Source organism: Neocloeon triangulifer, unplaced genomic scaffold, assembly GCF_031216515.1.
Source record: "Neocloeon triangulifer isolate White Clay Creek 2 clone unplaced genomic scaffold, ASM3121651v1 ptg000014l, whole genome shotgun sequence".
Lineage (NCBI taxonomy): Eukaryota > Metazoa > Arthropoda > Insecta > Ephemeroptera > Baetidae > Neocloeon > Neocloeon triangulifer.
In genome coordinates this window covers 20,087,631-20,109,215 of record NW_026775556.1, presented here as the reverse complement: position 1 = coordinate 20,109,215, position 21,585 = coordinate 20,087,631, and the positions used below count along the sequence as shown (strand labels likewise).

The 21,585-nt window shown below is 35.0% G+C and overlaps 3 protein-coding genes across 13 annotated transcripts in view; all 3 read left to right on the top strand.

Moving 5' to 3' along the window:
• Window positions 1–14,513, top strand: part of LOC132199479 (potassium voltage-gated channel protein eag) — a 104,324-nt gene extending 89,811 nt beyond the window's left edge. For 5 of the 11 annotated variants that reach the window (XM_059624230.1, XM_059624228.1, XM_059624229.1 and 2 more), the window contains 7 exons: window positions 3,977–4,400; window positions 5,340–5,548; window positions 6,042–6,122; window positions 8,075–8,327; window positions 8,989–9,185; window positions 9,891–10,664; window positions 12,054–14,513. In XM_059624230.1, coding sequence (XP_059480213.1) covers window positions 3,977–4,400; window positions 5,340–5,548; window positions 6,042–6,122; window positions 8,075–8,327; window positions 8,989–9,185; window positions 9,891–10,664; window positions 12,054–12,464 — 2,349 coding nt within the window. In that variant the 3' untranslated portion in view covers window positions 12,465–14,513. The remainder of the gene's footprint in view (window positions 1–3,976; window positions 4,401–5,339; window positions 5,549–6,041; window positions 6,123–8,074; window positions 8,328–8,988; window positions 9,186–9,890; window positions 10,665–12,053) is intronic. The other 6 variants (XM_059624236.1, XM_059624235.1, XM_059624232.1 and 3 more) reach the window with 3 other exon arrangements.
• Window positions 14,514–14,735: 222 nt separating this feature from the next.
• Window positions 14,736–15,361, top strand: LOC132200808 (large ribosomal subunit protein bL33m). Its single transcript, XM_059626543.1, has 3 exons — window positions 14,736–14,884; window positions 15,018–15,121; window positions 15,305–15,361. Exons 1-3 carry the CDS (start codon window positions 14,844–14,846, stop codon window positions 15,358–15,360), a joined length of 201 nt encoding a protein of 66 aa, XP_059482526.1. The 5' UTR covers window positions 14,736–14,843; the 3' UTR covers window position 15,361.
• A 4,557-nt stretch (window positions 15,362–19,918) lies between these two features.
• LOC132200396 (26S proteasome non-ATPase regulatory subunit 8) lies at window positions 19,919–21,522 on the top strand. Its single transcript, XM_059625832.1, has 6 exons — window positions 19,919–20,069; window positions 20,252–20,324; window positions 20,411–20,531; window positions 20,594–20,783; window positions 21,067–21,252; window positions 21,309–21,522. Exons 1-6 carry the CDS (start codon window positions 19,956–19,958, stop codon window positions 21,447–21,449), a joined length of 825 nt encoding a protein of 274 aa, XP_059481815.1. The 5' UTR covers window positions 19,919–19,955; the 3' UTR covers window positions 21,450–21,522.
• The last annotated feature ends 63 nt before the right edge of the window (window positions 21,523–21,585 follow it).

Genomic DNA, 21,585 nt, shown 5'->3' with positions numbered 1-21,585 from the left:
GAGTTGCACTATTCAATATAAATAATAATTTTAGTCAGCCCAGGTTCTCATTAAATTTCTACTGTTGACAGGGAATATTAAAGGTCGCAGCTCAGTTTGTAATCGATGCGTATAATGATGATAAATATTCTAGTTAGCCGCGCACTCACCTCTCTATATAAACTCTCTCGCTCATTAAAATTGCGCCGTGGCGAGCACAAGAGCAGCCCCTGTTAAACCGGGCAGGCTCAAAAATAATTACGCCCCTATATACTTCCTAATTGAATTTTCAATTAATCAGCACGATTGCAATCAGACAGTCCGGAGATAAAACGCGAAAAATCGCGGCGGGCCACTGTAAATTTGCACATTGCAAATACAAAAAAGAAAACGGTCGCGCCCAAACTGAACTTATTTTTAGACAGACAGCTGTGCCAAAAAAAAGCTATCCGGCTCTTGCGGAATTTGCTCAATGTACATTTATCAAAGGTAAGTTTTTTCCTAAAACGAAATTTAAAAATAAATCAAAACTTGCATGTTCAGCAAGATAAAATTACAAAAATAATTGACACTGATGTCCAGTGTGTTTTGAACGAAAACCAGTGAAATTTTCACAGAGTGTTATTTATTTTCATATTGAGAAAATTTGCCTTTGAATGTACTGCATTGAAAAAAAAACGTGTTCCCAGAAATGTACACAGGGTCCCGACACAATTTCTGTATAATTTGGTTTGCTTATTATATTTAGGCAGAGAAAGACTTAATTGCAATTCACACACAAATCCAGATTTTTAGAAAAAATGATTTATTTTTACTCCTTCCAACAAAGGTTCTTGCTCTAAACTGTGCCTCTTTTCGTTTCTCTCACTATAGAAATAAACTAGAAGTGACAAATACAAAAATTTCAATCATACACACAGAAGTCGTGAGAGCCGAATTTCGTTAATTTTCTACGAGAAAAGAAAAATGGCAACTAATTTACCTACATTGTTATTGTTTAGGTCGCCGATGTCGACGGTTTTAAATATTCCCAGACTGTTTAGCTAAAAACTAAACTGAATTAAAAAAAAAAAACGAGCAACTTTCCCGGCAGGCTGCACATGATTATATTTTTGCAGCCTGTCTTAAATTTTTTCTTGCCTGTTATGTACATAAACAGTTACTTGATAACTGAAAATTACCTCTATTTTGCGATTGATCTCCTTGCGTAATACTTTACATACTGCTAGTGCCGCGGTGGCTTGGCTACTTTTAACTTTAGATCTTATACTTAGCATGCTGATTGACTGACGTTTTAAGCATGGTGTTTTACTCTTCAACTCTATACATTTATGCTGCTATGCCTTTAATCCCCTCTTTCTGATTGTCTCCCAATTTGGAACGGCTTTTTGCATTTTTGATCAGATTTGCCCTTTGTATACCATTTATATACTCTTTCTCAACTGGTTTGTGCATGACGATCTATCTCTCTCTTTTTGGCTCCATGAACACTTTCACTATTTTTGATTGCGGTTCGTTATACTGACAAATGCAAATTTCATCGCCTCTCTTTGATCGACTCCTCGATTGATTCCTATCTTTATATGAAATATTTTTCTCTGCCGTCTCTTAATTTTTTTCTGAGGATTGGCATATCTTTCATGAATCGAATCGGCTTTTTCGGCACTGTGGTGATGAGAGTTTGGAATTTCCAATGCAAAATTTACTCGCACCACGGGCCGAAGATCGTCGAATGTCACTTACATATTTCTCGAATTCTCAACAAAGCTTCCTTCAAATATTTGTGATAATATGTTGAGCAATTTCGCCTTTTCAACTACTCTAAGGAAAAGCATTTTTAATGAAAAATTCAATGTTTCAGAATGATCTACCGCTCTATAGCAAAAAGTTCACTCTCAAATTTTAGTAATTTGAATAAATATAATATTCAGTAATTTTCAACAAGGTTTAGCGTCGTATTCCGCATTTGATAACAGGCTTATTGAAATGGGTATGGTCGTGGGGTTTGAGAAGGATTTTTCGAAATCCACGACTCTGCTCGCGATACAGTCGAAAAAGCTAATGATTTCGCATTTCAATATCAATAGCCGCAGAACAAATAAGTTATTCTCGGTTTTTTTCTCCAACCCTTCCCTTGCCTATCTGATTACTTTCGACAAGGACAACAAAAATCAGGTTGTTGATGCCAAAAATTTTGTGTCTTTGTAACCAAACTTCTTCTTCTTCTTCTCATTTTATTTTTCTCCAAACCCGACTTTCTCTTAACTTCAGCCTGCATTTATCGGGCCCTTGTTTCGAGGTGTAGCTGACAGATTGTGTTTGCAGTGCCTGCGTAAGCACCACGAGACACACACACCATTTTGATTGAACTTTTTATATATATGAATAATTACTAAGTTTCTTACTACATCGGTAGAGTCAATCGCACTCACACATAATTACGTTTAGAGATTGGCTCACAATAAAAATTTAAACAATAATACATAAAATAATGATAAAAAAATAGATCACTTTTTAAACATATCTATAATAATTTATAAAATTACAATAATAACAAATCCTCCGTCCTTTTTAAAACTCCCAACATAAAACCCAATCTACTAAATGTCTTTCTAACATCCTTTCTCGTATAATATGTGTGGGTGTTTCTGTTCCATATACTTCACGTAATCAACCCTTCTTTCTCACCCTTACCGATAATTTGATGGTTCTAACTAATTCAGTAAGAGACCGACAAAATCAATGTGTTGCTCTTTTAAATGTTGCCTGCTGAATGTTTCGTTTCTTTTTCTTTGATATATCAGCAAACAAGATAATATTTATTTAATAGTCTATAAATACTTAACAAAAGAGACGACCTTCAGTATTAATTAATGTTCTGGATGTTTGTTTGGTATTCTTACCTCACACACGATATTTTGCTATTTGGCCGTTACACCTCGGGAGATGTGGTTCAATGGTGTAAGGCTGAGTTTAGTCACTAACAAAATAGAAGAAATAAAATTTCTCGAATTTAATTGATTAAACAATTGTTGAAAATAATTAAAAACACCCTTAAAATTCCTTAGAAACTCACAGGAGCTCGCTTAATTTCATGTAAATTATAAATAAAAAGCACAGAGACATATAAGAAACAAGTTTAATTAATTTTAAATAGTCTATTCTAAATAAAAGTAATTATACAAAAGTGTTAATTAAGCTTTACAGGTCGTGATCAGGTAATTTTTATTGTGAATTAATTTATTCCTTTGTTTACTTTACCTTCAAATTTATAATTTTTCCATTATTATTTTTTTCTGTTTTATTTATAAAATTCTTTCTAGTTTTGTACCTAAGTGTGTAACCTGTGCTTTTCATCTTGAGACCGAAAACTACCCCTTGTGCAGCGCCTTGAATTCTCCGAAATCCTGGCGCAATAACTTTGAGCGCGCTTCAAACTCCGTCTTCTCGACCTTCCTCCAACAGAATCGATATTCCAGGCGGCGTGTCTGATACGCACGCAGTCTACTTACTCCCTAACCACATAACCTTAAAACCTCTTTAAAAAAATAATAATAATAAAATCACCCGTTTCTCTAACAAAAGTGGCTAAACTCTAAATTACTCCTCCACCTCCTCACTATGTTAGAATAACTTAAGTGTTTTGCTCGCGCTGATGATACGGAATGCGTTAATGTATTATACATAAAGCATTTTGCAAATCAAAACAAATACGTTCTCATTCAAAACGGTAACTGCTCCAATCTTTGCAGTTGACTGCCTCTCCAGAACGTTTGCATATATTCAATATCTTTCCTTCATCAGCGCAGAATACCACAAAAAAATAAATATAAATAATTTAATACTTAAATAAGATGATTCTGCAAAGACGGGACCAGTAACCGGAGATTAAATAGAAAAAAAACTATTTCAAATCTAAAATCCCGAAGCAACTTTTGCTGTTGAGCGTTGCAAAATCAAAAAAACCACAACACGGTGTTCGCATCGACTGTTTCAGGGAATTGGAAGCCTTTTCAGTGCGTTGAAAGTGGTTCGACTCTTACGACTGGGACGGGTCGTAAGAAAGCTGGACCGATATCTCGAATACGGCGCTGCCATGTTGATATTGCTATTATGTTTTTACATGCTGGTTGCACACTGGCTAGCGTGCATCTGGTACTCGATAGGGCGCTCGGACGCCGATAACGGTATTCAATACAGCTGGCTGTGGAAGCTGGCCAACGTCACGCAGAGCCCCTACTCGTACATCTGGTCCAACGACTCGAACGCACCCGAGCTCGTCAACGGGCCGTCACGTAAGACCATGTACGTGACGGCCCTCTACTTCACCATGACCTGCATGACCAGTGTCGGCTTCGGCAACGTCGCCGCCGAAACCGACAACGAGAAAATTTTCACCATCTGTATGATGATCATCGCTGGTAAGAATAAAAAATTAAAAAATTTCTACTATTTTAATATATTTAAGTAATATTTATTTTCAGAGATAACATAAATATGAATAGAATAAATTAAATTTATTTTTCTAATATTTTTTCATTTTTATAATTATTTATTCATTTTAGTTGATATAGCAAAATTAAAAAAAAAAATAACTAATGCTTATTTCATCTTCATTTGCGTGTGAATTATTTTCCTTTCATTTTTATAACTATTTCCTTAACTCCCTATTTCAGTAAAGATAAGAACTTTTATAAATTGGACATTTTTCATAATTGGAGCTAAAATCTAAGAAATTTTTACAAAAATTATTATTGTGGAATATGTTAAAAAGCTATGCTTAATAATATATGATCCCCAGTAAATTGAGCTGAGGTTTCCATTAAATTTTATGATAATTGTAAATAAGAAATTCTGAAAATGTTTTAAACTTGAGGATAAGATTTAAGATTACAGTAAAAATTGAATCCGGACTTATTGCAAACTTGTTGGGGAAAAAATGAATAAGTAAAGAAGACAGTTCAGATGAGACCTACGGTCTGCTGGTACTCAAAAACCTAGAATTAAGACGTATATAATTAATACAAATGAAATTCTAGGTTTGAAAATACCATCAGACCGGGATCTTTATTTGATTTTAACAATGAGATTTAGACCAATTCCAATTTTCATAATTTTAGCAAAAATATTAGAGTTTCAACTGATAAAATTATCCCTAGTTAAAAAATCTTAATCTTTTATTCAGAAATATTTGAACTTTCTCAAATATATTTTAACGTATTTTTTTATTTTCAAATTAATTTATAAACAATAAAATATGAAATTACCGCATATATTTTAAAATTTTTGAATGTTGATGGAACGTATAAAAATTTCGCCCTTTGTCAGCTCATAATGAAAATGTTCTTGTGTCCCAAAAGCCTTACTGTACGCCACAATCTTCGGTCACGTGACCACCATCATCCAGCAAATGACCTCGGCCACTGCCAAGTACCACGACATGCTGAACAACGTGCGCGAGTTCATGAAGCTGCACGAGGTGCCCAAGGCGCTCTCGGAAAGGGTCATGGACTACGTCGTCTCCACGTGGGCCATGACCAAGGGACTGGACACGGATAAGGTAAATCAGGTCGGTCACATTTGGGGCGATCCTCCGGCTCCATTTTTACCTCCCCAACTAAAGATCACCTATTTTGGTCTCACTACTATTCTCTTTCTCGGACAATTCTATCCTCTCCTTACTTCACCTTGTCTCTTTCTAAAAAATAAGAAATTATGCAACACTGAATTTTTCACCACACAATCTAACCTCATCTGAAATCATACTCACATTCAGGAAAGACAATCATATGAATAAAAAAAAATTAAATTAATATAAAAAAGACGGAAGTTGTTTTGATGTTGCTAGCGCTCTCTGTCTTTATTTTCTCCAATTTTTTTAGACATCCATTGCAAATACATATAAAAATCTTTCCCGTTGTGTGATCTCACCCACCACATCACCAACCACACCATCAATCAAATTTTGTTGGGAAGTGTGAAAAAAAAATGTGCCACCTAGCCGCTGATTGCATGCTCTGGGAGTGAGACGTGTTGCTCGATCTGTGTGATACACATTTCAGGCCCGAAGCTCGAGGGCGAACGGCGGACTCGGCAGGGACGGTGGCGGGCCCGAGATGCTAGAGTCGACGGAATTGACGGAGGTAGCTGGAAAATTATTATAAGAATCCTTTGTATTTTGATTGCCTACTCTCAGATTTTATTTCAGTGTTTGCTACATCTGAATTCTTATTTACTTAATTTGACATAATACCTATAATTTTTTTACTTAAATTGTTCATACAAACCACAGAGCGCGAGCTGAACTTTATTATTTGAGATATAGAAAATCAATGAAAATTTATTTATCATACACCAACAATAGACTGCAATTTGAGATATAATGGGCGGTTGGCGGTTAATCATTGAATGAATTCGCGCTTTATCAATAAGCTCTGAGATAAAATTGACCTCCTTTGTAGAGTTTGTATTTTTTTTTGTGCGCATAGAAAACGCTAAGCGCCTATTTCTGCTCGACTGTACCATAATTTAAGCAATCAAAATATTATCCAGTAGGCATGTGACAATATATATATTTACATATATATACAATTTAGTCCGGCAATCACACGCTATAGTCTGGCAAATTACTATTCAAACGAATCACCTGCCTCCGTCACTTCCGTATTTCATATCTTTCCAGTTTCCATATATATTATAATCATTTTGCGAATCTCATATGTCTCACAATAGTAATTTTTGTAAACTCGTTTTGCTTTTGTTTTCTGACCGCTGTGTTTTGGTGAATTCAAATGATAAAGATCTAGTTCAGTCGGTGACCTTATTTTTGACTGTGTATACAGAAAAAAAATTAAATGCAGCATCCAACACACACGCCAATTATTTACACACAACCCAAAGCAAAAACAAAATTGACACAACCCCTGCATGTGTGCATTTCTGTACTCCCCGTACAATAGTAATGTGCAATGGATGTTAAAACTGAAAATTGAATAATGTATAATCCTTTGTCTGTAAAACATTGAAAAACTCTTACACCGACAACATCAAGTAAAAAAAATGGACGTTAATCTACCAAAATTTAAATAATTTCTCATGAAAGATTCATTGTAAAAAAATTATTCAATTTAAGTAAGATAATATGCCAGATAATATGGAAACAACAGTTGTTAGAAAATCCGTCTTTCGTTCATACCAAAATGTCAATAAAAATGCATGAACACTGTCACCAGCTATAGGCATGACCCCTGTCTCTCTTTCTCTATGAAAAAGCACATCTGTGCATGCACCATGAGTGTAACACACCCTGAAATAGTTTGTAGTCACATAATGATTACTTAAATTGTGTGTCCGTAAGGCTTCTCGGTGTTATTTTGGTCAAAAAATAAAAAGCTGCAATTTTCATCCGCCACTAAATGTTGCGCAGAATCAATGTTTATTATATGTGTAACTAATTATCTGTTGTATTTAAAAACAAAATATGTAGATTACTCGTCTTCATGTGACTATCTATCTCTCACTCAATAATTGTCGTCATCCATTGACAAAATAAATTTGCAAAAAAAAATATATTTATCCCTAAATGTCCGACTTGTGCAAAAAGGTGGTCTTTGGGGACGTGAAGGAACTTACAGAGTCCTTAAAAAAAATTAATTTCAGATTTTCATATAATTACTGAAGGACCAAGTGAGTTGTGGAGTCGTAAATAACCTCAATATGTGCCTAAAAATACGCTTTGCTAACTTTAATCTGATGGATGCGAGAGATAAATGCATTAGTTATTAATCAACAGCGCCCATTACTTAATAGCCTCTCATCAATCTTTCTCTCGAAAATATATATACTTTAATTTCCATTTAACTAATCAAATGAAGCACTGACGGGCGCCATAAATTTGCTGCTAGCTATCTTGATTGATCAGCATGTTGATTTGCATGCGAGAGTCTCTCTTTGAAGTAAATTATTTTCTCTCTCAAACATCACTGACTGAGAACAAATTTTATAGCAATTGAAAATAATGATTTTATTTTCGCGATTAATGACGTTGCCTCTCTGATTGGTTTGCATTGTTGTTTGTCCCCTCGCCACACTCCAGGTGCTGAACTACTGTCCGAAAGACATGAAGGCCGACATCTGTGTGCACTTAAATCGCAAAGTGTTCAACGAGCACCCCGCCTTCAGGCTCGCCAGCGACGGCTGCCTGAGGGCCCTCGCAATGCATTTTTCCATGAGCCACTCGGCGCCGGGTGATCTTTTATATCACACTGGCGAGAGCATAGACAGCCTCTGCTTCATCGTCACCGGCTCCCTCGAGGTCATCCAGGATGATGAAGTCGTCGCCATCCTCGGTAAGAAACCATTAAAGGCCGCAGGCACCGGCAATGTATGCAACCGGCTCGCCGCGACTGTCGAGAGTGGTTGCATAACATGCTTATGGACAAAAATACAATTAATTAACGGTATTTTTTCTGTTTGAATTTTAATTTAGAAATTATGTTTGAGTTTTATTATAAAATTTAAACAACTGCTATTTTAAAACTAAACATTATCATTTATTATTTTGTTATTGTTCTTATTTTTTTCTTATTATATTTGTTATTTAAAAAATAATCAGTAAAATGATAATATTTGATATTATTTTAACATACCTTATTTAAGTTATGATGCACTGTAATTGCTTTTTTAAATAAAAAATATTTTTATTGCTTAATTATTAATATTTATAAATACTTCCACTTATTGTAAAATTAATTAATTACATTTTACAAAATAAAATTATTCTTCTGCGATTTGATGATTGTTTTAATAAACTTAATGCTCAAAATATCTCTTAGATTTTAGATCATTACATGTTTATTGAGAAATGACATGAAATGATTTATTTAAAAGTCACACATGTGACAGCCACTTTCCATTTCTAATTGAGTTGTTATACCGGGCAACTTTGAAACTTAATCTTGTTTATTTAATTATTAAGAATTTGACTTTATTCGTATTCTTATTCGACAGGCAAGGGCGACGTCTTTGGAGATTCGTTCTGGAAGGACGGCGGGGTGGGCCAGTCTGCAGCGAACGTTCGCGCCCTAACGTACTGTGATCTTCACACAATCAAACGAGACAAACTGCTGGAGGTGTTAGACTTCTACCAAGCGTTTGCCAACTCATTTGCCCGCAACCTTCTTTTGACCTACAATCTTAGACATCGGGTAAGGCGCCGCGCTTTGTGTCTGTCTGGAAAGAGAAAGAAACACTTTCCCACCGCCCCAAGGGGTTTCGTATTATTTGCATCTCAAGAAGATGTATTTCCTTTTTCATTCACACCCTTTTCTTTGTCTTTATTCTGCTTATAAAAAGTGCTTCAAAAAAAAATAAGAACTAGATATAAGAATTATTTGAAGTTATCGGTTCTCCTCTATTTTCTCCAAATAAAGGTAAAATGATTATAAAATAGCGTAATTATTAGTTACAGATAATTAGCTGCAGGTAATTATTATAAATCTATTAAAAAAAATTCTGGAACAATTAGAAATTTCCTGCCTCTAAAACCATTTTTAAATTATAAAGTTGAGGAAGTATGAATTTTCTCACAATGAATGCTGCTAAATTTTTTATTATTTGTTTTGGTTTTTCGTTAAATTACGTATCTTAAAGAATGGGCATGAATTAAATTAGATAAAAGAACAACCCAAATTAAATTATACAAAAAGTTAAAATTCTAACCCCCCACTTTGTCTGTTATTAATGATGTTTAAAATATTTACTTTGATATAAGAAAACTCAAATATTCATCAAAATATAAAAAAAAAATATCCGAGAATAGCTGGTATATCTAGGAAGGTTTTTATATTTTGGTCAATTTATTATTATTATTAAAAAAAACTTAGTTGCTAAAGTGAGTGTCATATTTGCAGTTGATCTTCCGCAAAGTAGCTGACGTGCGGCGCGAGCGAGAGCTGGCCGAGCGTCGGAAAAACGAGCCGCAGCTGGACCACAACCAGGACCACTTAGTGCGTAAAATTTTCTCCAAATTTCGTCGAGGGACGGCGGGGGCGAGCACGGCGGGCAGCAACCACGCGGGGATGATGACGCCGCTGGCGACGCCGGACGTGGAGAGAGGGGGCGGCGGAGGCGGCGGGGGCGGCGCCAGCGACTCAGAGAGCGTTTGCAGCGCGCGTCTCGGCTCTGCCCAGGAGGAACACTGCCTTGTGGTGGCGACGACGGCGTCGGTGACGCCGGCACCGGCGCCGTCACGCGCGGCTACCAGGTGGGGCCGTCTGCTGGGCAGCGCCAGCAGCGGCGCCGAGTCTTCCGACAAGGAGGGCCGGGCGCCGAGCGCCAAGGAGAGGGCGGCGCCGGCACCTCCGTCCGGTTCCGGCAACAAGGTGTTCCCGAAGCAGACGACGCCCCAACGGACGTCGGCGCGCCAGGACACCATCGACGAGATCGTGGAGGTGGAGGAGCGACGTGCCGCCTCCAAGTTGGCGCTGCTCAGGAAGGCGGACAGCAACGACAGCGGCATCCTGCGCTCCAGCGAGCAGAAGCTGTCCGAGCTTTCGACCGCCACCACAACCAGCCTAATCGCCACCTCCACTGCTGTGGCGCCGACCAACATCGTGGCGCCGATCGTTGCACCCTTGCCGGCGCCCGAGCTGCAACTGCTTTTGGCTTCCATTGCTGAGTTTAAGGTCAGGCTTTTAAAATTAATTTCGCTGTTTATAAATTATAAATTATATCAACTACAAATTTTTACTCTGGGGTTTTCATCAATTGATAATATTAAAAAGTCATTGAGTACTACTTTTTATTATATTCCACTTGCAGATTATGCTATTTTAATCAGCATTACATTAAAAATATACATGGAATTTTGCATTTAAATTCCGATATTCCTCAATGAATTTTGTGAGACGTTTATTTGTTTAAGAAAAACCAATATCAACGATCCACAAAAACCAACAAGGATAAGTTAAATTAAAATTCAAATCACCATGAATCCACCTTTAATAGTGAAAACCTACCACGAAAAAAATTGTTATTTGAAATATTTAAAATGGACAACTTTTTAAGCAATTTCGCTAGCACGACAATACGAAATACCAGCCAATTATGACTGCCCTTAAGCTGATTCAGTTTTTTTATATTTGGCAGTTACATAAACACAGCAAACACATTGTTTTTATAACATCAATATGAATCCGCTGTACAAATAAAATAATTAAATTTTTCTAAATATTAAAAAATAGTATACTATAATAAATATTCACACTTGAAAAATAAAAATGAGAAAACAGATTATATAAATTTTTATTGCGAAAAAAATTATTATGTTTTAAACGACTACAAATGTAATTATTGAAGATATTTAAGTTTAATATTTAATCAAAATCAAGATATATCTATTTTGTTTTAATTAATATTTGAGCACAAATTGAGGAGTTTTAAATTATTTTTGATAGGTTTTTGTTATTAAAACTTAATTTTTTTAATTACATAAAATTTCCGTTTTTAAACATGTTGTTTAAATATATTTAAAACACATTGAGCTATAATTATCATTTTATGCATTTTAAAATGAATGTATTTTAATTTTGATTGCCTTCTTTGCACCAAACCTTCATGTGGCTATTAAACTTTAATTTTGCCAGAATCCTTGGTTTTCTGTCTCAATGATACAATCAATTATATTATATTTCCAGTATGAATATTTTTATTATAAAATATAGTAAAATTGCTACTCAGAGAGAGAGGAAATAAAACGGGAAACCTAAAAAAATTATTTTTAAGTTTCAAGTTCAGACTTGTTCCTGTTATAAAAATATTACTTGCGGGTAAATGAAGTGTGGAAAATTAAATTATTAATTTATCATGTAACCAAAACCATGATCAAGTTGCCAAGGTTCCTTCCCTTGCTTGGTTTGTTCATGTTACACAGTTTTGAATCTTTCATAAAATAAATGTTTCATGGCGTTTAATCTTTAATCCAATTATCAGATATTGCATTTATGAAAACTCAAAGTGTGAATATTTTTAACAGTTAATTTAAATTTCAATAAATAAAAAATATATGATTTTAGGTTGATGTACGTCTGGAGCTGCAGAGATTAGGACAACGCGCGGCGCGGCTGGAGGAGATGCTGGGCAACGTGTCGGAGCGGCTGTGCTCGTTGCACAGCAGCGAGGCGACGACGCCGGCGGTGTCCGAGGACGACAACCCGCGGTCGACGCGGTCGAACCGCAGCGGCGGCGGCGACTCGTCCAGCACGACGACGGCGCCAAGTTCGGCGGTGCCTCCGGCGATCCGCAAGCGACGCAGCAAGTCGCGGGCGGCCAAGGCGCCGGCGCCTAACACGCCGATCGCCTCGGACGTCTCGGCCAAGTCGGACGAGGACGACTCGACGACAGTGAGCACGTCGGCGCCGGCGGCGCCGCCGCGGCCGTCGGCGGCACGACACAGGACTAGAGAGACCAAAGAGGAGTTCCTCTAGGAAAGGGGGCAGCCATCCCAACCAGTGAGTGACGACGAGTCGACGCACCTGTGAATTCAAGTGTGTGCAAAACAAACTTGTTGTCGGTTGGACGATGGCGACGGCCCCGTTCGCGATCTTGGAAAATAACCAAAAATGCTTCTTTCACTCGCGCTCTTTACGCTCTCCTAAGTAATAAGCATCGCTGTGCGATTGGAAATTCCTCGAATATGCAAATCGATTCGACTTTTTCAACTCGCTAGCTCGACCAAAATTTGTTAAATATATATATAAAATATTGCAGACTTTTTATCCGGTGTGGTAAAATTATAAGCAATATTACTGTAGCTGTAAGAGAGTTTAAACTTCTATAAGCAATTTGATTGTGGACTCCAAATCTGTATTGGCTCTCATTTAATTCTACTGGAACACCGATTGAATATTTTGCTTGGCGATTTAAACTATTTAGTTTCTTTTCTACCTGCTTTTCAATATTCATTTTATTTTGAATATTTTTGTCTAAAAAAAAATATTTTGATTCTATGAAATCTGACTCAATGAGTCACTCAAACAAATATTTCCAAATTCATATCTGCTACTACTTTTATGTTTAATCCTGACGAAGCTTGAATAGTTTTTAACTGATAAAAAAATTAATATATAATAAATCATATCCACAAAGTTCAAAACAACCAGCATTATTAATTGAAACATTTTAGCATTCCACACAAATTTTTAAAAATAATTGATTATAAAAGATTGGAAAATTAACAGTTATAAATAGAAAAATTCGCCCAGCTTGAAATTCATTTGGCGGCAAACTTTTGAAACACAGATTGAATATTTCTCGTTTTGCCGGCGCAGATCAAAACTCATTTCAAGTTATGTACTTTTTGATATTAATATATATTATATATTGCATGTTGAACGATGAAAAAGAATTAACTCTTTCTGTTTAGGGTTGTTACCAAAGTATTGCTGAGATTACATTGTCTCTCCTTTATGTAGAGTTTGTAAATAAAAAAAATGAGAAAAATATATCTACAAAATAAGAACCCATACACACACATTCAAGTAAAAATGGAAAACTCAAATTGTAAATATAAAATTCAAAAATTTTGGTGATACGGGACAACTTTTTTAAGTCAATAACATATCAAAACATCGACGAGGCTCGATCTTCCACTAGGCTACGACGAAATATGACGAGAAGGCGACACGATAGGATTTAGTTGAAACGCGCAGTTGCTTACAATTATTATCCCTGGTTGTTATCACCATGCAGTGTAAAATATATATAATTTCCCATTTTCATACGCAAAAGTGAATTATGATATTCTCGCTTTTTAATATCATGCGTTAAGAAGGAAAGGTGCAAGACAGGGGTTGTGGGAAAAGCAGAGAATGAAAAATAATTAAGAAAATTCTTATTTAAGTAAGAAGTACGAAATAAAAGTATAGGAAAGCAAAATTTATCTATTAATCTCATTTCTGTAACATATATTTAGCAGTTTGAATAGAGAATAATAAATTTTCAATTTCTCATTTTAATTTTTACAAATATTGTTGCATTTGAATGAGAGCAATTTTGAAAAAGTTATAAAAATACGATTTTTTTAAATATCTTCCACTGACTTATTTTCATTCCAAATAATAAAATGAAAAATGTAAATTTACAAAAATTTGAAAACAATATCAATTCAACTATTTCTTTATTTCCCTACAAAAGCTTCTTTGATCTCAGCAAAAGAGTTTGGAATTTGAAACATGTCCTTCAGAGTTTACAATTATTATAATTGATTTGAAATGAGAAACAACTTTTTATTTCAAACTTTGACTTTGCATTCCAAAATTATGCTTGAAGACATTTTATTCAAAACTAAATCGGCCCCCGTAAAAATCATCGCGACGATTGTGAGGGTACAAAACCTGATTGAAATGATAATGTAATCGAAGTGAGATCGCTATGATGTATGAAAAATAATAATAAAAAAGGAACAGAGATGAGCAATGTACATAATTTGCACCGTGTAAAAAGTTTACTATAAAGTAAATAAAGTCTAAACTATTTCTTCTTAAAACTTGTGTCTATCATTATACATACATAAATTATAAATTATCTCTTTTGCCTTTAAAAAGTTTAAAATTACAGAGAAAAATGCAGTCTTCCTGGAAGTTATGCAACATGGGTTTAGCCGCAGACACGGACGTTTAGCAGGTTGCCTAACTCGGCTCGAATCAACCAGCGAGCGCGATCCGACGGCGAAATCATGAACTAACAATAAAGGGGGCGTCAACTCGTCATTAAACCAAAACAACGATCTGCACGGCATGTTTTGAGTCTTGACTGGGCTTATTTTCTTGAAACGGACAGAACTTAGGGCATTTTTTAATTTTAAAATGCGCTTGACAAATGTCTTGTGTAAAAAAGTGAAATCGAAGTGAGTAAAAAACTTTCCTCCATAAAAATAACCTCTTCTAAAAATGCACATAAATTTCGAGATACATAGAATTGTTTATTTACTGTGAGTCTTGTTTTCTTCAGTTTTCTTATGGTATGGAAATTGATTACAGAACAATAATGGTCATGATGGAGTCCATGGTTAGTGACCACAGGTTTATTCAAATTCGAGACCGGCTTGGTGAAAAATTAGAAATGGTCAGATTCGACCCCAAAAGTAAGTTCAACATAATACAATCATATTTTTGTATTCGAGGAAGAAAATTACCATAATTTTGGTGATATTAAGCTAAAAAGCTTCCATTACATTGGTTAAGCTTGTAGTTATTTACAAAGTTTGAGAAATTATATAAGTGTATTTGTCAAATTTAAAGGAAGGTTTTTTCAATTATGCTTGCAGTTCAAGCTGAGTGCGTTTACAAAGAGAAGAAGAAGATTAGAAGTATCAAGAATTAGCCAAATCCCAGTTTTGTAAATAGTCAATGCATTTTTTAATTCAATAAATTCATAGAAATTAAATTTCTCGATAAATTATTTAGGAATTTTTCCCCCTACATATTGCCACGTGATTTGTTTTTTAAACATAATTCATTAATTAATTGTTGTGATTAGAAAATGATCAGAAAAAACATCCCAAGGAACTAAAGCAACCCTGTAGAAATAAATATTGAGCTTTAACTGCGCAACAAAGCCAGAAAAAAATAAATAAAATAGCACATTGACAATATTTCATGGTTGAAGACAAGAAATTTAGTTGTAATTGATTGTACTATTTTTTTACTGTGCTCTACTCTTGCAGGAAAAATAAATTATAAATTCGTTCAAAAATTTTTACTCCCAATTTTTGTTTTGACTTTTTTTACCAAAAGAGCAGCGGCAAAATGTTTCAAATAAGGCTTTCCTGCACTTTAAAAGCTTAAATCTGGCATAATTATCTGGATATAATTTTTGTTAATGAAAATGAAGTATATTTATGGAGAAATAAATTACATGTCCAGCAAAATCCCAATTAACTTTTTTTTCTTTTTTGCTCAAAAATTATTACAATTACAAACATTTTTATATAAAATCACGTATAATAGAATAACTAATAAAACATACATTATTATTCATCAAACCTGATCATCAGCTCTGTTATATGTCGGCCAAAAAAAAAGATGTCTCCTCCCAGATTCATAAGGCTCTGACTGGCTCTGACCAAGGCTCTGACGTTGGCAATGTACCAACATAAATTTGGGACGAGATTTTATTCATCAATACAATCGCACATTTTTTCTCTCGTGTTAAATATTTATCTAAAAATTGAACCAAAAACGCGCGACGTTCATGTGATATCGAGTGAATAGCGGCCGTACAAAGACAACATGAGCCTATCACACCTTCCGGTTCGACTCCCACTTTCAAATAAAAAATAATAAAAATGTAAGCTGAAAATTGGGCCATTTTTTGGCTCATATGATGGAAATATCCAGATTTTATCATGCATCCTCTGCTAGTCAAGAGCAGTGATAATAATTAAATCAACTATTTTTGCTCAAGATCCTCTTATTTTAGAACTAATTGTAAGCAAATAGAAGAAAATTGTTGTGGATATATTAATTTAATTTATATTCATGTTTTCTTCAGTAGTAAAATGCCTTAGATATTTTATGGAGTGTGAATCTCCTGTTATTAAAGAAAAATTTAATTTTAGGGAGCAAAAATCGGCTAAAAAATTTTATTATAATTGAAAGCGGCGTTAATATTTCTACCCGCTACAGAAATATTTATGGCTGGCATTCGTCTATTTCAATAGGGCGATGAGTGATGACGTCTCTCTTTCGCTATGGCCGAGCATATCAAAAACCTTGTTTCAATATTTCTGGCTAAAATGCTTTGATTTGCCTGTTGTTTTATGCAGGATACGCGGTCATCACAAACGCTTTTCCTCCGCGCTGTCAGTAGCTCTTCCTGCATGCGTGCGGCCCCATCAGAGACGGTTTTCGCGTTCATCCCACATTTGGCATTCTTGTATTGACTAACAATGAAAATCTTTCTGGTTTTGTTCATTTTAATCTTGCAACAAGTTAGAACTTTTCAATTCTTTTCTATCAAATTCAAATCACGCAAATTACAGGCATTCAAAGCAATCGCAGAGGACGACGAGGAGGATGACGCTGCCACAGCAAAGAGTAATTATTTTTTTATTATTAAATTTTATCAATTTTAGGCTCGTACATTTTAGTCGGACGACGCTTTTACGTCGATCAGAACATTAAAAAAATGCTTAAAAACCAAAATTAAAGTTATCTTATGCTGATTGATGCCCTTTTTAAAATCATCAAAGATCAACTATTTAATTAATATTTAAAACTGATTTAAAAGAGACCAAAAAAGTAGGTTTTGGTTTGCTAAACTTATGACAAAAAAAATGCTTAGTATCATCACTATAATATTATATTCAAGTACAGTTGCAATAGATTAGGCATTTTAGTCAGCACTAAAATGCTATATATTTTAATGATTTTATCGAAATGCAGTTTTTTTAAATTTATTCCTCAAATTATTAAAATAAGCAACAAAAATTGTAACGACTCCAAGTACAACGACGACAAGGAAGAGGACTCAGAGGCCAACCAAAGAAATTGTTCTTCCGACTGACTCACCTGACTGCCCATTTAATGACAGCGGTGTTCGTCTGAAGAATCACAATATCAAATATTGCCTCGCAGATTGTTTGGATTTGTTGGATGATGCGATGTTCGGAAGCAATTGCAAGTACAACCCCGAAACTATGAATGGTCTAATTAAATTCGGTTCCATGAAATATATAAAAAAATCTCTATATATTTTTTATAGTTGCTGGGCACATGTGCCATGGCACGTTTGTTCCAAACTGGAGGTCGGACAAAAAAGTGTTCTGCAACTTTGACCCTTCCTTGTAAAATATTTTAGAGTTTTTATTTATATATTTTTCAAGAATATATGATTGAATTGTATTTTTAGTCGCGAGGATGATTTGGATACAAAAATTAACAGTCTGTCGGATTGGATCGCAGCATCAAAATTATGCACCCATATTTTAGTGTTTCCACTTGTGAAATACAGTGAAGTGCAGAAAAAGGTTATTTTTATGGAAGACCAATACAAACGTAAGCTCGACTGAAATTGTAAGAGAAACTGAAAATATAACGTTTTTATAAAGAATTAGAGAAGAATTTGAGGAACTTTCAAAAGGCGAAGATGAAAGTTATCCTTGTCATTGGTAAATTTAATTTTGTAAAATAATTTAACACCTCTTTGTTCGTAATGTTAACTTTAGGTGACTGGTGGGGTGTTTCCCCTGTAACAATATCACCAAAGATGCTTTCCAGCATCAGCAAAATTGATAATCAAAGGAACGCGTTTGTGGGCGAAGTTGTCGCTATTATAAAAAAATACAACTTTCACGGCGTCAACATTCGCTGGATCCATCCAGCCACGCCTTTCGTATTGAAATTCAAATCATTTTGACCAAGAGTTTTTTTTTCTAAATTCGGGTAAACAGGGCGGCATAGATGGATCTGTGCAAGACAAAGTAAATTACGTGACATTGTTGAAGAACTTCACAACGGCTTTAAAACCAGACGGCCTGCTGGTTACTACGGAGTGCTCTGGCTCAAAAGCAATTTTAAACAGAGGCAAAATTTCTTTTAGGAATTAATTGTTAAAAGTGTATTTATTTCTATACATATATCGCAGGAGTCGACATTCCCAAGGTGGCGGCTGTTGTTGATCACTTATTAATTTACGCCACAGATTACCACGGATCGGCTCTTCTCACAACTGGATTCAGCACTCCAAATATTGAAGTGGTTCGTTCGGAATACTTATTAATTTAATAAGTAATGAGATCAATGGAAAATTTTGACTTTTTTTCTATGTAGAAAAACACCTTGGAAATGTTTAGAGCTCAAGTTGACGATCCTGGGAAAATTATTTTGGCCTTCAAGCCGGAAGTTGAATTATATACTTTGGCGATAAAGTCCGTTAATTATAGAAAATGGTCAAAGATAACTTTAAAATTTATTTTGCACAGAAAAAATAAAGATGCAGGTGTTGGAAGTAGGATCTTGAATGATAAACAGCATATTATGTGGATTGCAGTAGGTTTTATTTATTTATTATTCATCAGTTAAAACTGAATTAAATATTATTATACAAATATTTTTTTTTTTTTTTTAAAAAAATATATTTCATGTGTTATGCTATTGAAAGTTATGTTTTATATTATATATCAATTAAATAATTAATTGATCAGTTATGAGAGGATTTGGTAATAAATTGGTTCAAATTTAATATAAAACGATTTGTAGATGATGCGAAGGATATTTATTTCTGAAAAAGATAATTGGGTAGTGAAAAGAGGTACAAATGAAACACAAACGTCTGCCTCCAATGGAGAAAAATGGGCCTCTTTTGATGACATGGGCGCAGTGCAGTACCGCGTGAATATTCAATTTTCACTTCTGGAATATTCTTAATTTTTCATAATTTACTGCGCGTAGATGGAACTAATACAAAGACTTCAACTCGGAGGAGTGCATATTATTGGATTTTTTTGTGATGATATCTTCAACGAATTAGGATGCGGTCCATCGCCTTTCCTCAGGACAATCAATGAAATGCTCAGAGGCTACAATGACTGCATTCTTCCAACATGCCCTTGATTGTTTTCAAATAAAGTGAAATAAAGTAAAATTATCAAAATTATATAAGTTGAACATAGGAATAAAGTAAGAGAAATGGTTTTTATGTAAAAAAAAATTAAATTTATGCATTTTATTCGGTTCCGAAAAAAAGAATTTCAAGTTTGCACAGTTCAGTTTAAAGCCTGCTGTTCAAAAAATTTAAAAATTTCCAGTTTCAAGCAAAACGATCTTCATTAAATTCAAACAGTTTGAGAGCTTTGAAGTTTTGTGTCCTCCGTAGCTAATAGATAGTCCATGCTGCTTTCGCGCGGAAAAAATTACTTCAGCGCCATCTGTGTGTCCCTTCAGAACCTTCCCCTAAATTTGCAGCAAACATCAACAATGGAGTCGAGCGCGTACAAACAGGCCGCAATTTCCTTCAAAGCTCTAAATGACGAGTGGAAGGCCAAACCGAGGAACTTGGAAAAGATAGGGCAAATTTTGACCAGACTGAAGGTACGATTGACCTGAAAATTTCTTCCAAAACTTGACTTTTACAAGAAGAATTCCACTCCGGTGGCTGCACCTTGTGTCACTTTGGCAAGTCATTGCCCTGTTGAAATCTCATTTTAATTTCATTTTTATTATTTTTCAGCTTATTCTGTTATCGAAATTAAAAAATTTGATTGCATTTCTAGGTTGAACTGACGCAGTTGGCCTTTTTGCCCACCGACCAGACCAATGCTTCTGAAAAGTGTCTCCTTCTCGCCCGTAAGAATTTGTCTCTTCTTACATTTTCATTTCAAAATGTAATAATATTTTTAGACTTCAGAGTGAAAATAAGTAATGATTTTCAGGTGACACCTTAGAAATAGGAGCGCAATGGAGCATTGCGAAGAAAGATATTCCCGCTTTTGAGAGATACATAGCCCAACTCAAGCCGTACTACTTGGACTACGGCAAGCAGGGGGATGAAAAGTGAGAAATTTGAATTATATTTTAATTATTTTATTTTACACAACAAAAACGACGTGTTCAAGGACTGGTCTCTTGGAGTCTCCATACAAGTACCAGCTCTTGGGGCTCAACCTTCTCTACCTGCTGTCACAAAACACGGTGGCCGAGTTCCACACGGAGCTCGAACTGCTGCCCCCGGACCAGATCCACAACGCTTACATCAAACACCCCCTGTCCATTGAACAGTACCTTATGGAGGGCAGATACAATAGAGTAAGTTTCAATTGTAACTTAAAACAGGACAAATCCGACAAAATATTTCAGTTTTGTTTTTTTCCTTCCTTTTCAGTAAAAAATATTTAAAATCAATTTGTTTCATATTCTTTAGATATGTTTTGAAATGGAAAAAAAATGCAATCTACGTTTCTTAGATATATATTAAAATTCATTGAATTGAATTAAAACAAAGCGGCCTCAATTTTCTAATCTTGTTGCAAAAATTCTAAAATATTTAATACTTTTGTATTTATTTTATCTATTGCGTCTTTTCTTTTAGATTTTCTTGGCCAAGGAAAATGTCCCCAATCCTGATTACTCCTTCTTCATGGAGATTTTGCTCTCGACTGTTAGAGATGAAATTGCTGCCTGCATGGAAAAAGCTTACGAGCGAATTTCTCTGCCTGAAGCTGTCAAAATGCTCTACCTCTCCTCTGTGGAAGATGCCAAGGCTTACGGTAGACAGGTAATTTAATTACCCTTTTTATGTAAACTGCATGTTAATTAATTGCAAACTTGCAGCGAAACTGGAATCTGAAGTCGGATAACTTTTATTACTTCACTGCTCTCGACAAGAAGAAAATCGAAGATCACCAGTTGCCGTCAAAGGAACTCTCCGAGCAGTTCATGGAATACGCCCGTGAGCTGGAGATGATTGTCTAAAGTGTTGCAATTATATTAAATTAATTTCTTCTTTAATAAAATTTGAAACAAGTCTTGAGGTTAAGAATTTAAATTGGATTTTTTTTTAATTAATGATTCCTTTTCTAACAACTTCGTATTATGTTTATTATTAAAA

Excerpts from the sequence above, each read along its gene's own strand:
- LOC132200808 (XM_059626543.1), top strand. The coding sequence starts at position 14,844 with ATGCGCTTGACAAATGTCTTGTGTAAAAAAGTGAAATCGAA. Across the intron at positions 14,885-15,017 it reads TGTAAAAAAGTGAAATCGAA|AACAATAATGGTCATGATGG; the intron begins GTGAGTAAAAAA and ends AATTGATTACAG. Across the intron at positions 15,122-15,304 it reads GGTCAGATTCGACCCCAAAA|TTCAAGCTGAGTGCGTTTAC; the intron begins GTAAGTTCAACA and ends TTATGCTTGCAG.
- LOC132200396 (XM_059625832.1), top strand. The coding sequence starts at position 19,956 with ATGGAGTCGAGCGCGTACAAACAGGCCGCAATTTCCTTCAAAGCTCTA. Across the intron at positions 20,532-20,593 it reads GGCAAGCAGGGGGATGAAAA|GACTGGTCTCTTGGAGTCTC; the intron begins GTGAGAAATTTG and ends GACGTGTTCAAG. Across the intron at positions 20,784-21,066 it reads TGGAGGGCAGATACAATAGA|ATTTTCTTGGCCAAGGAAAA; the intron begins GTAAGTTTCAAT and ends CTTTTCTTTTAG.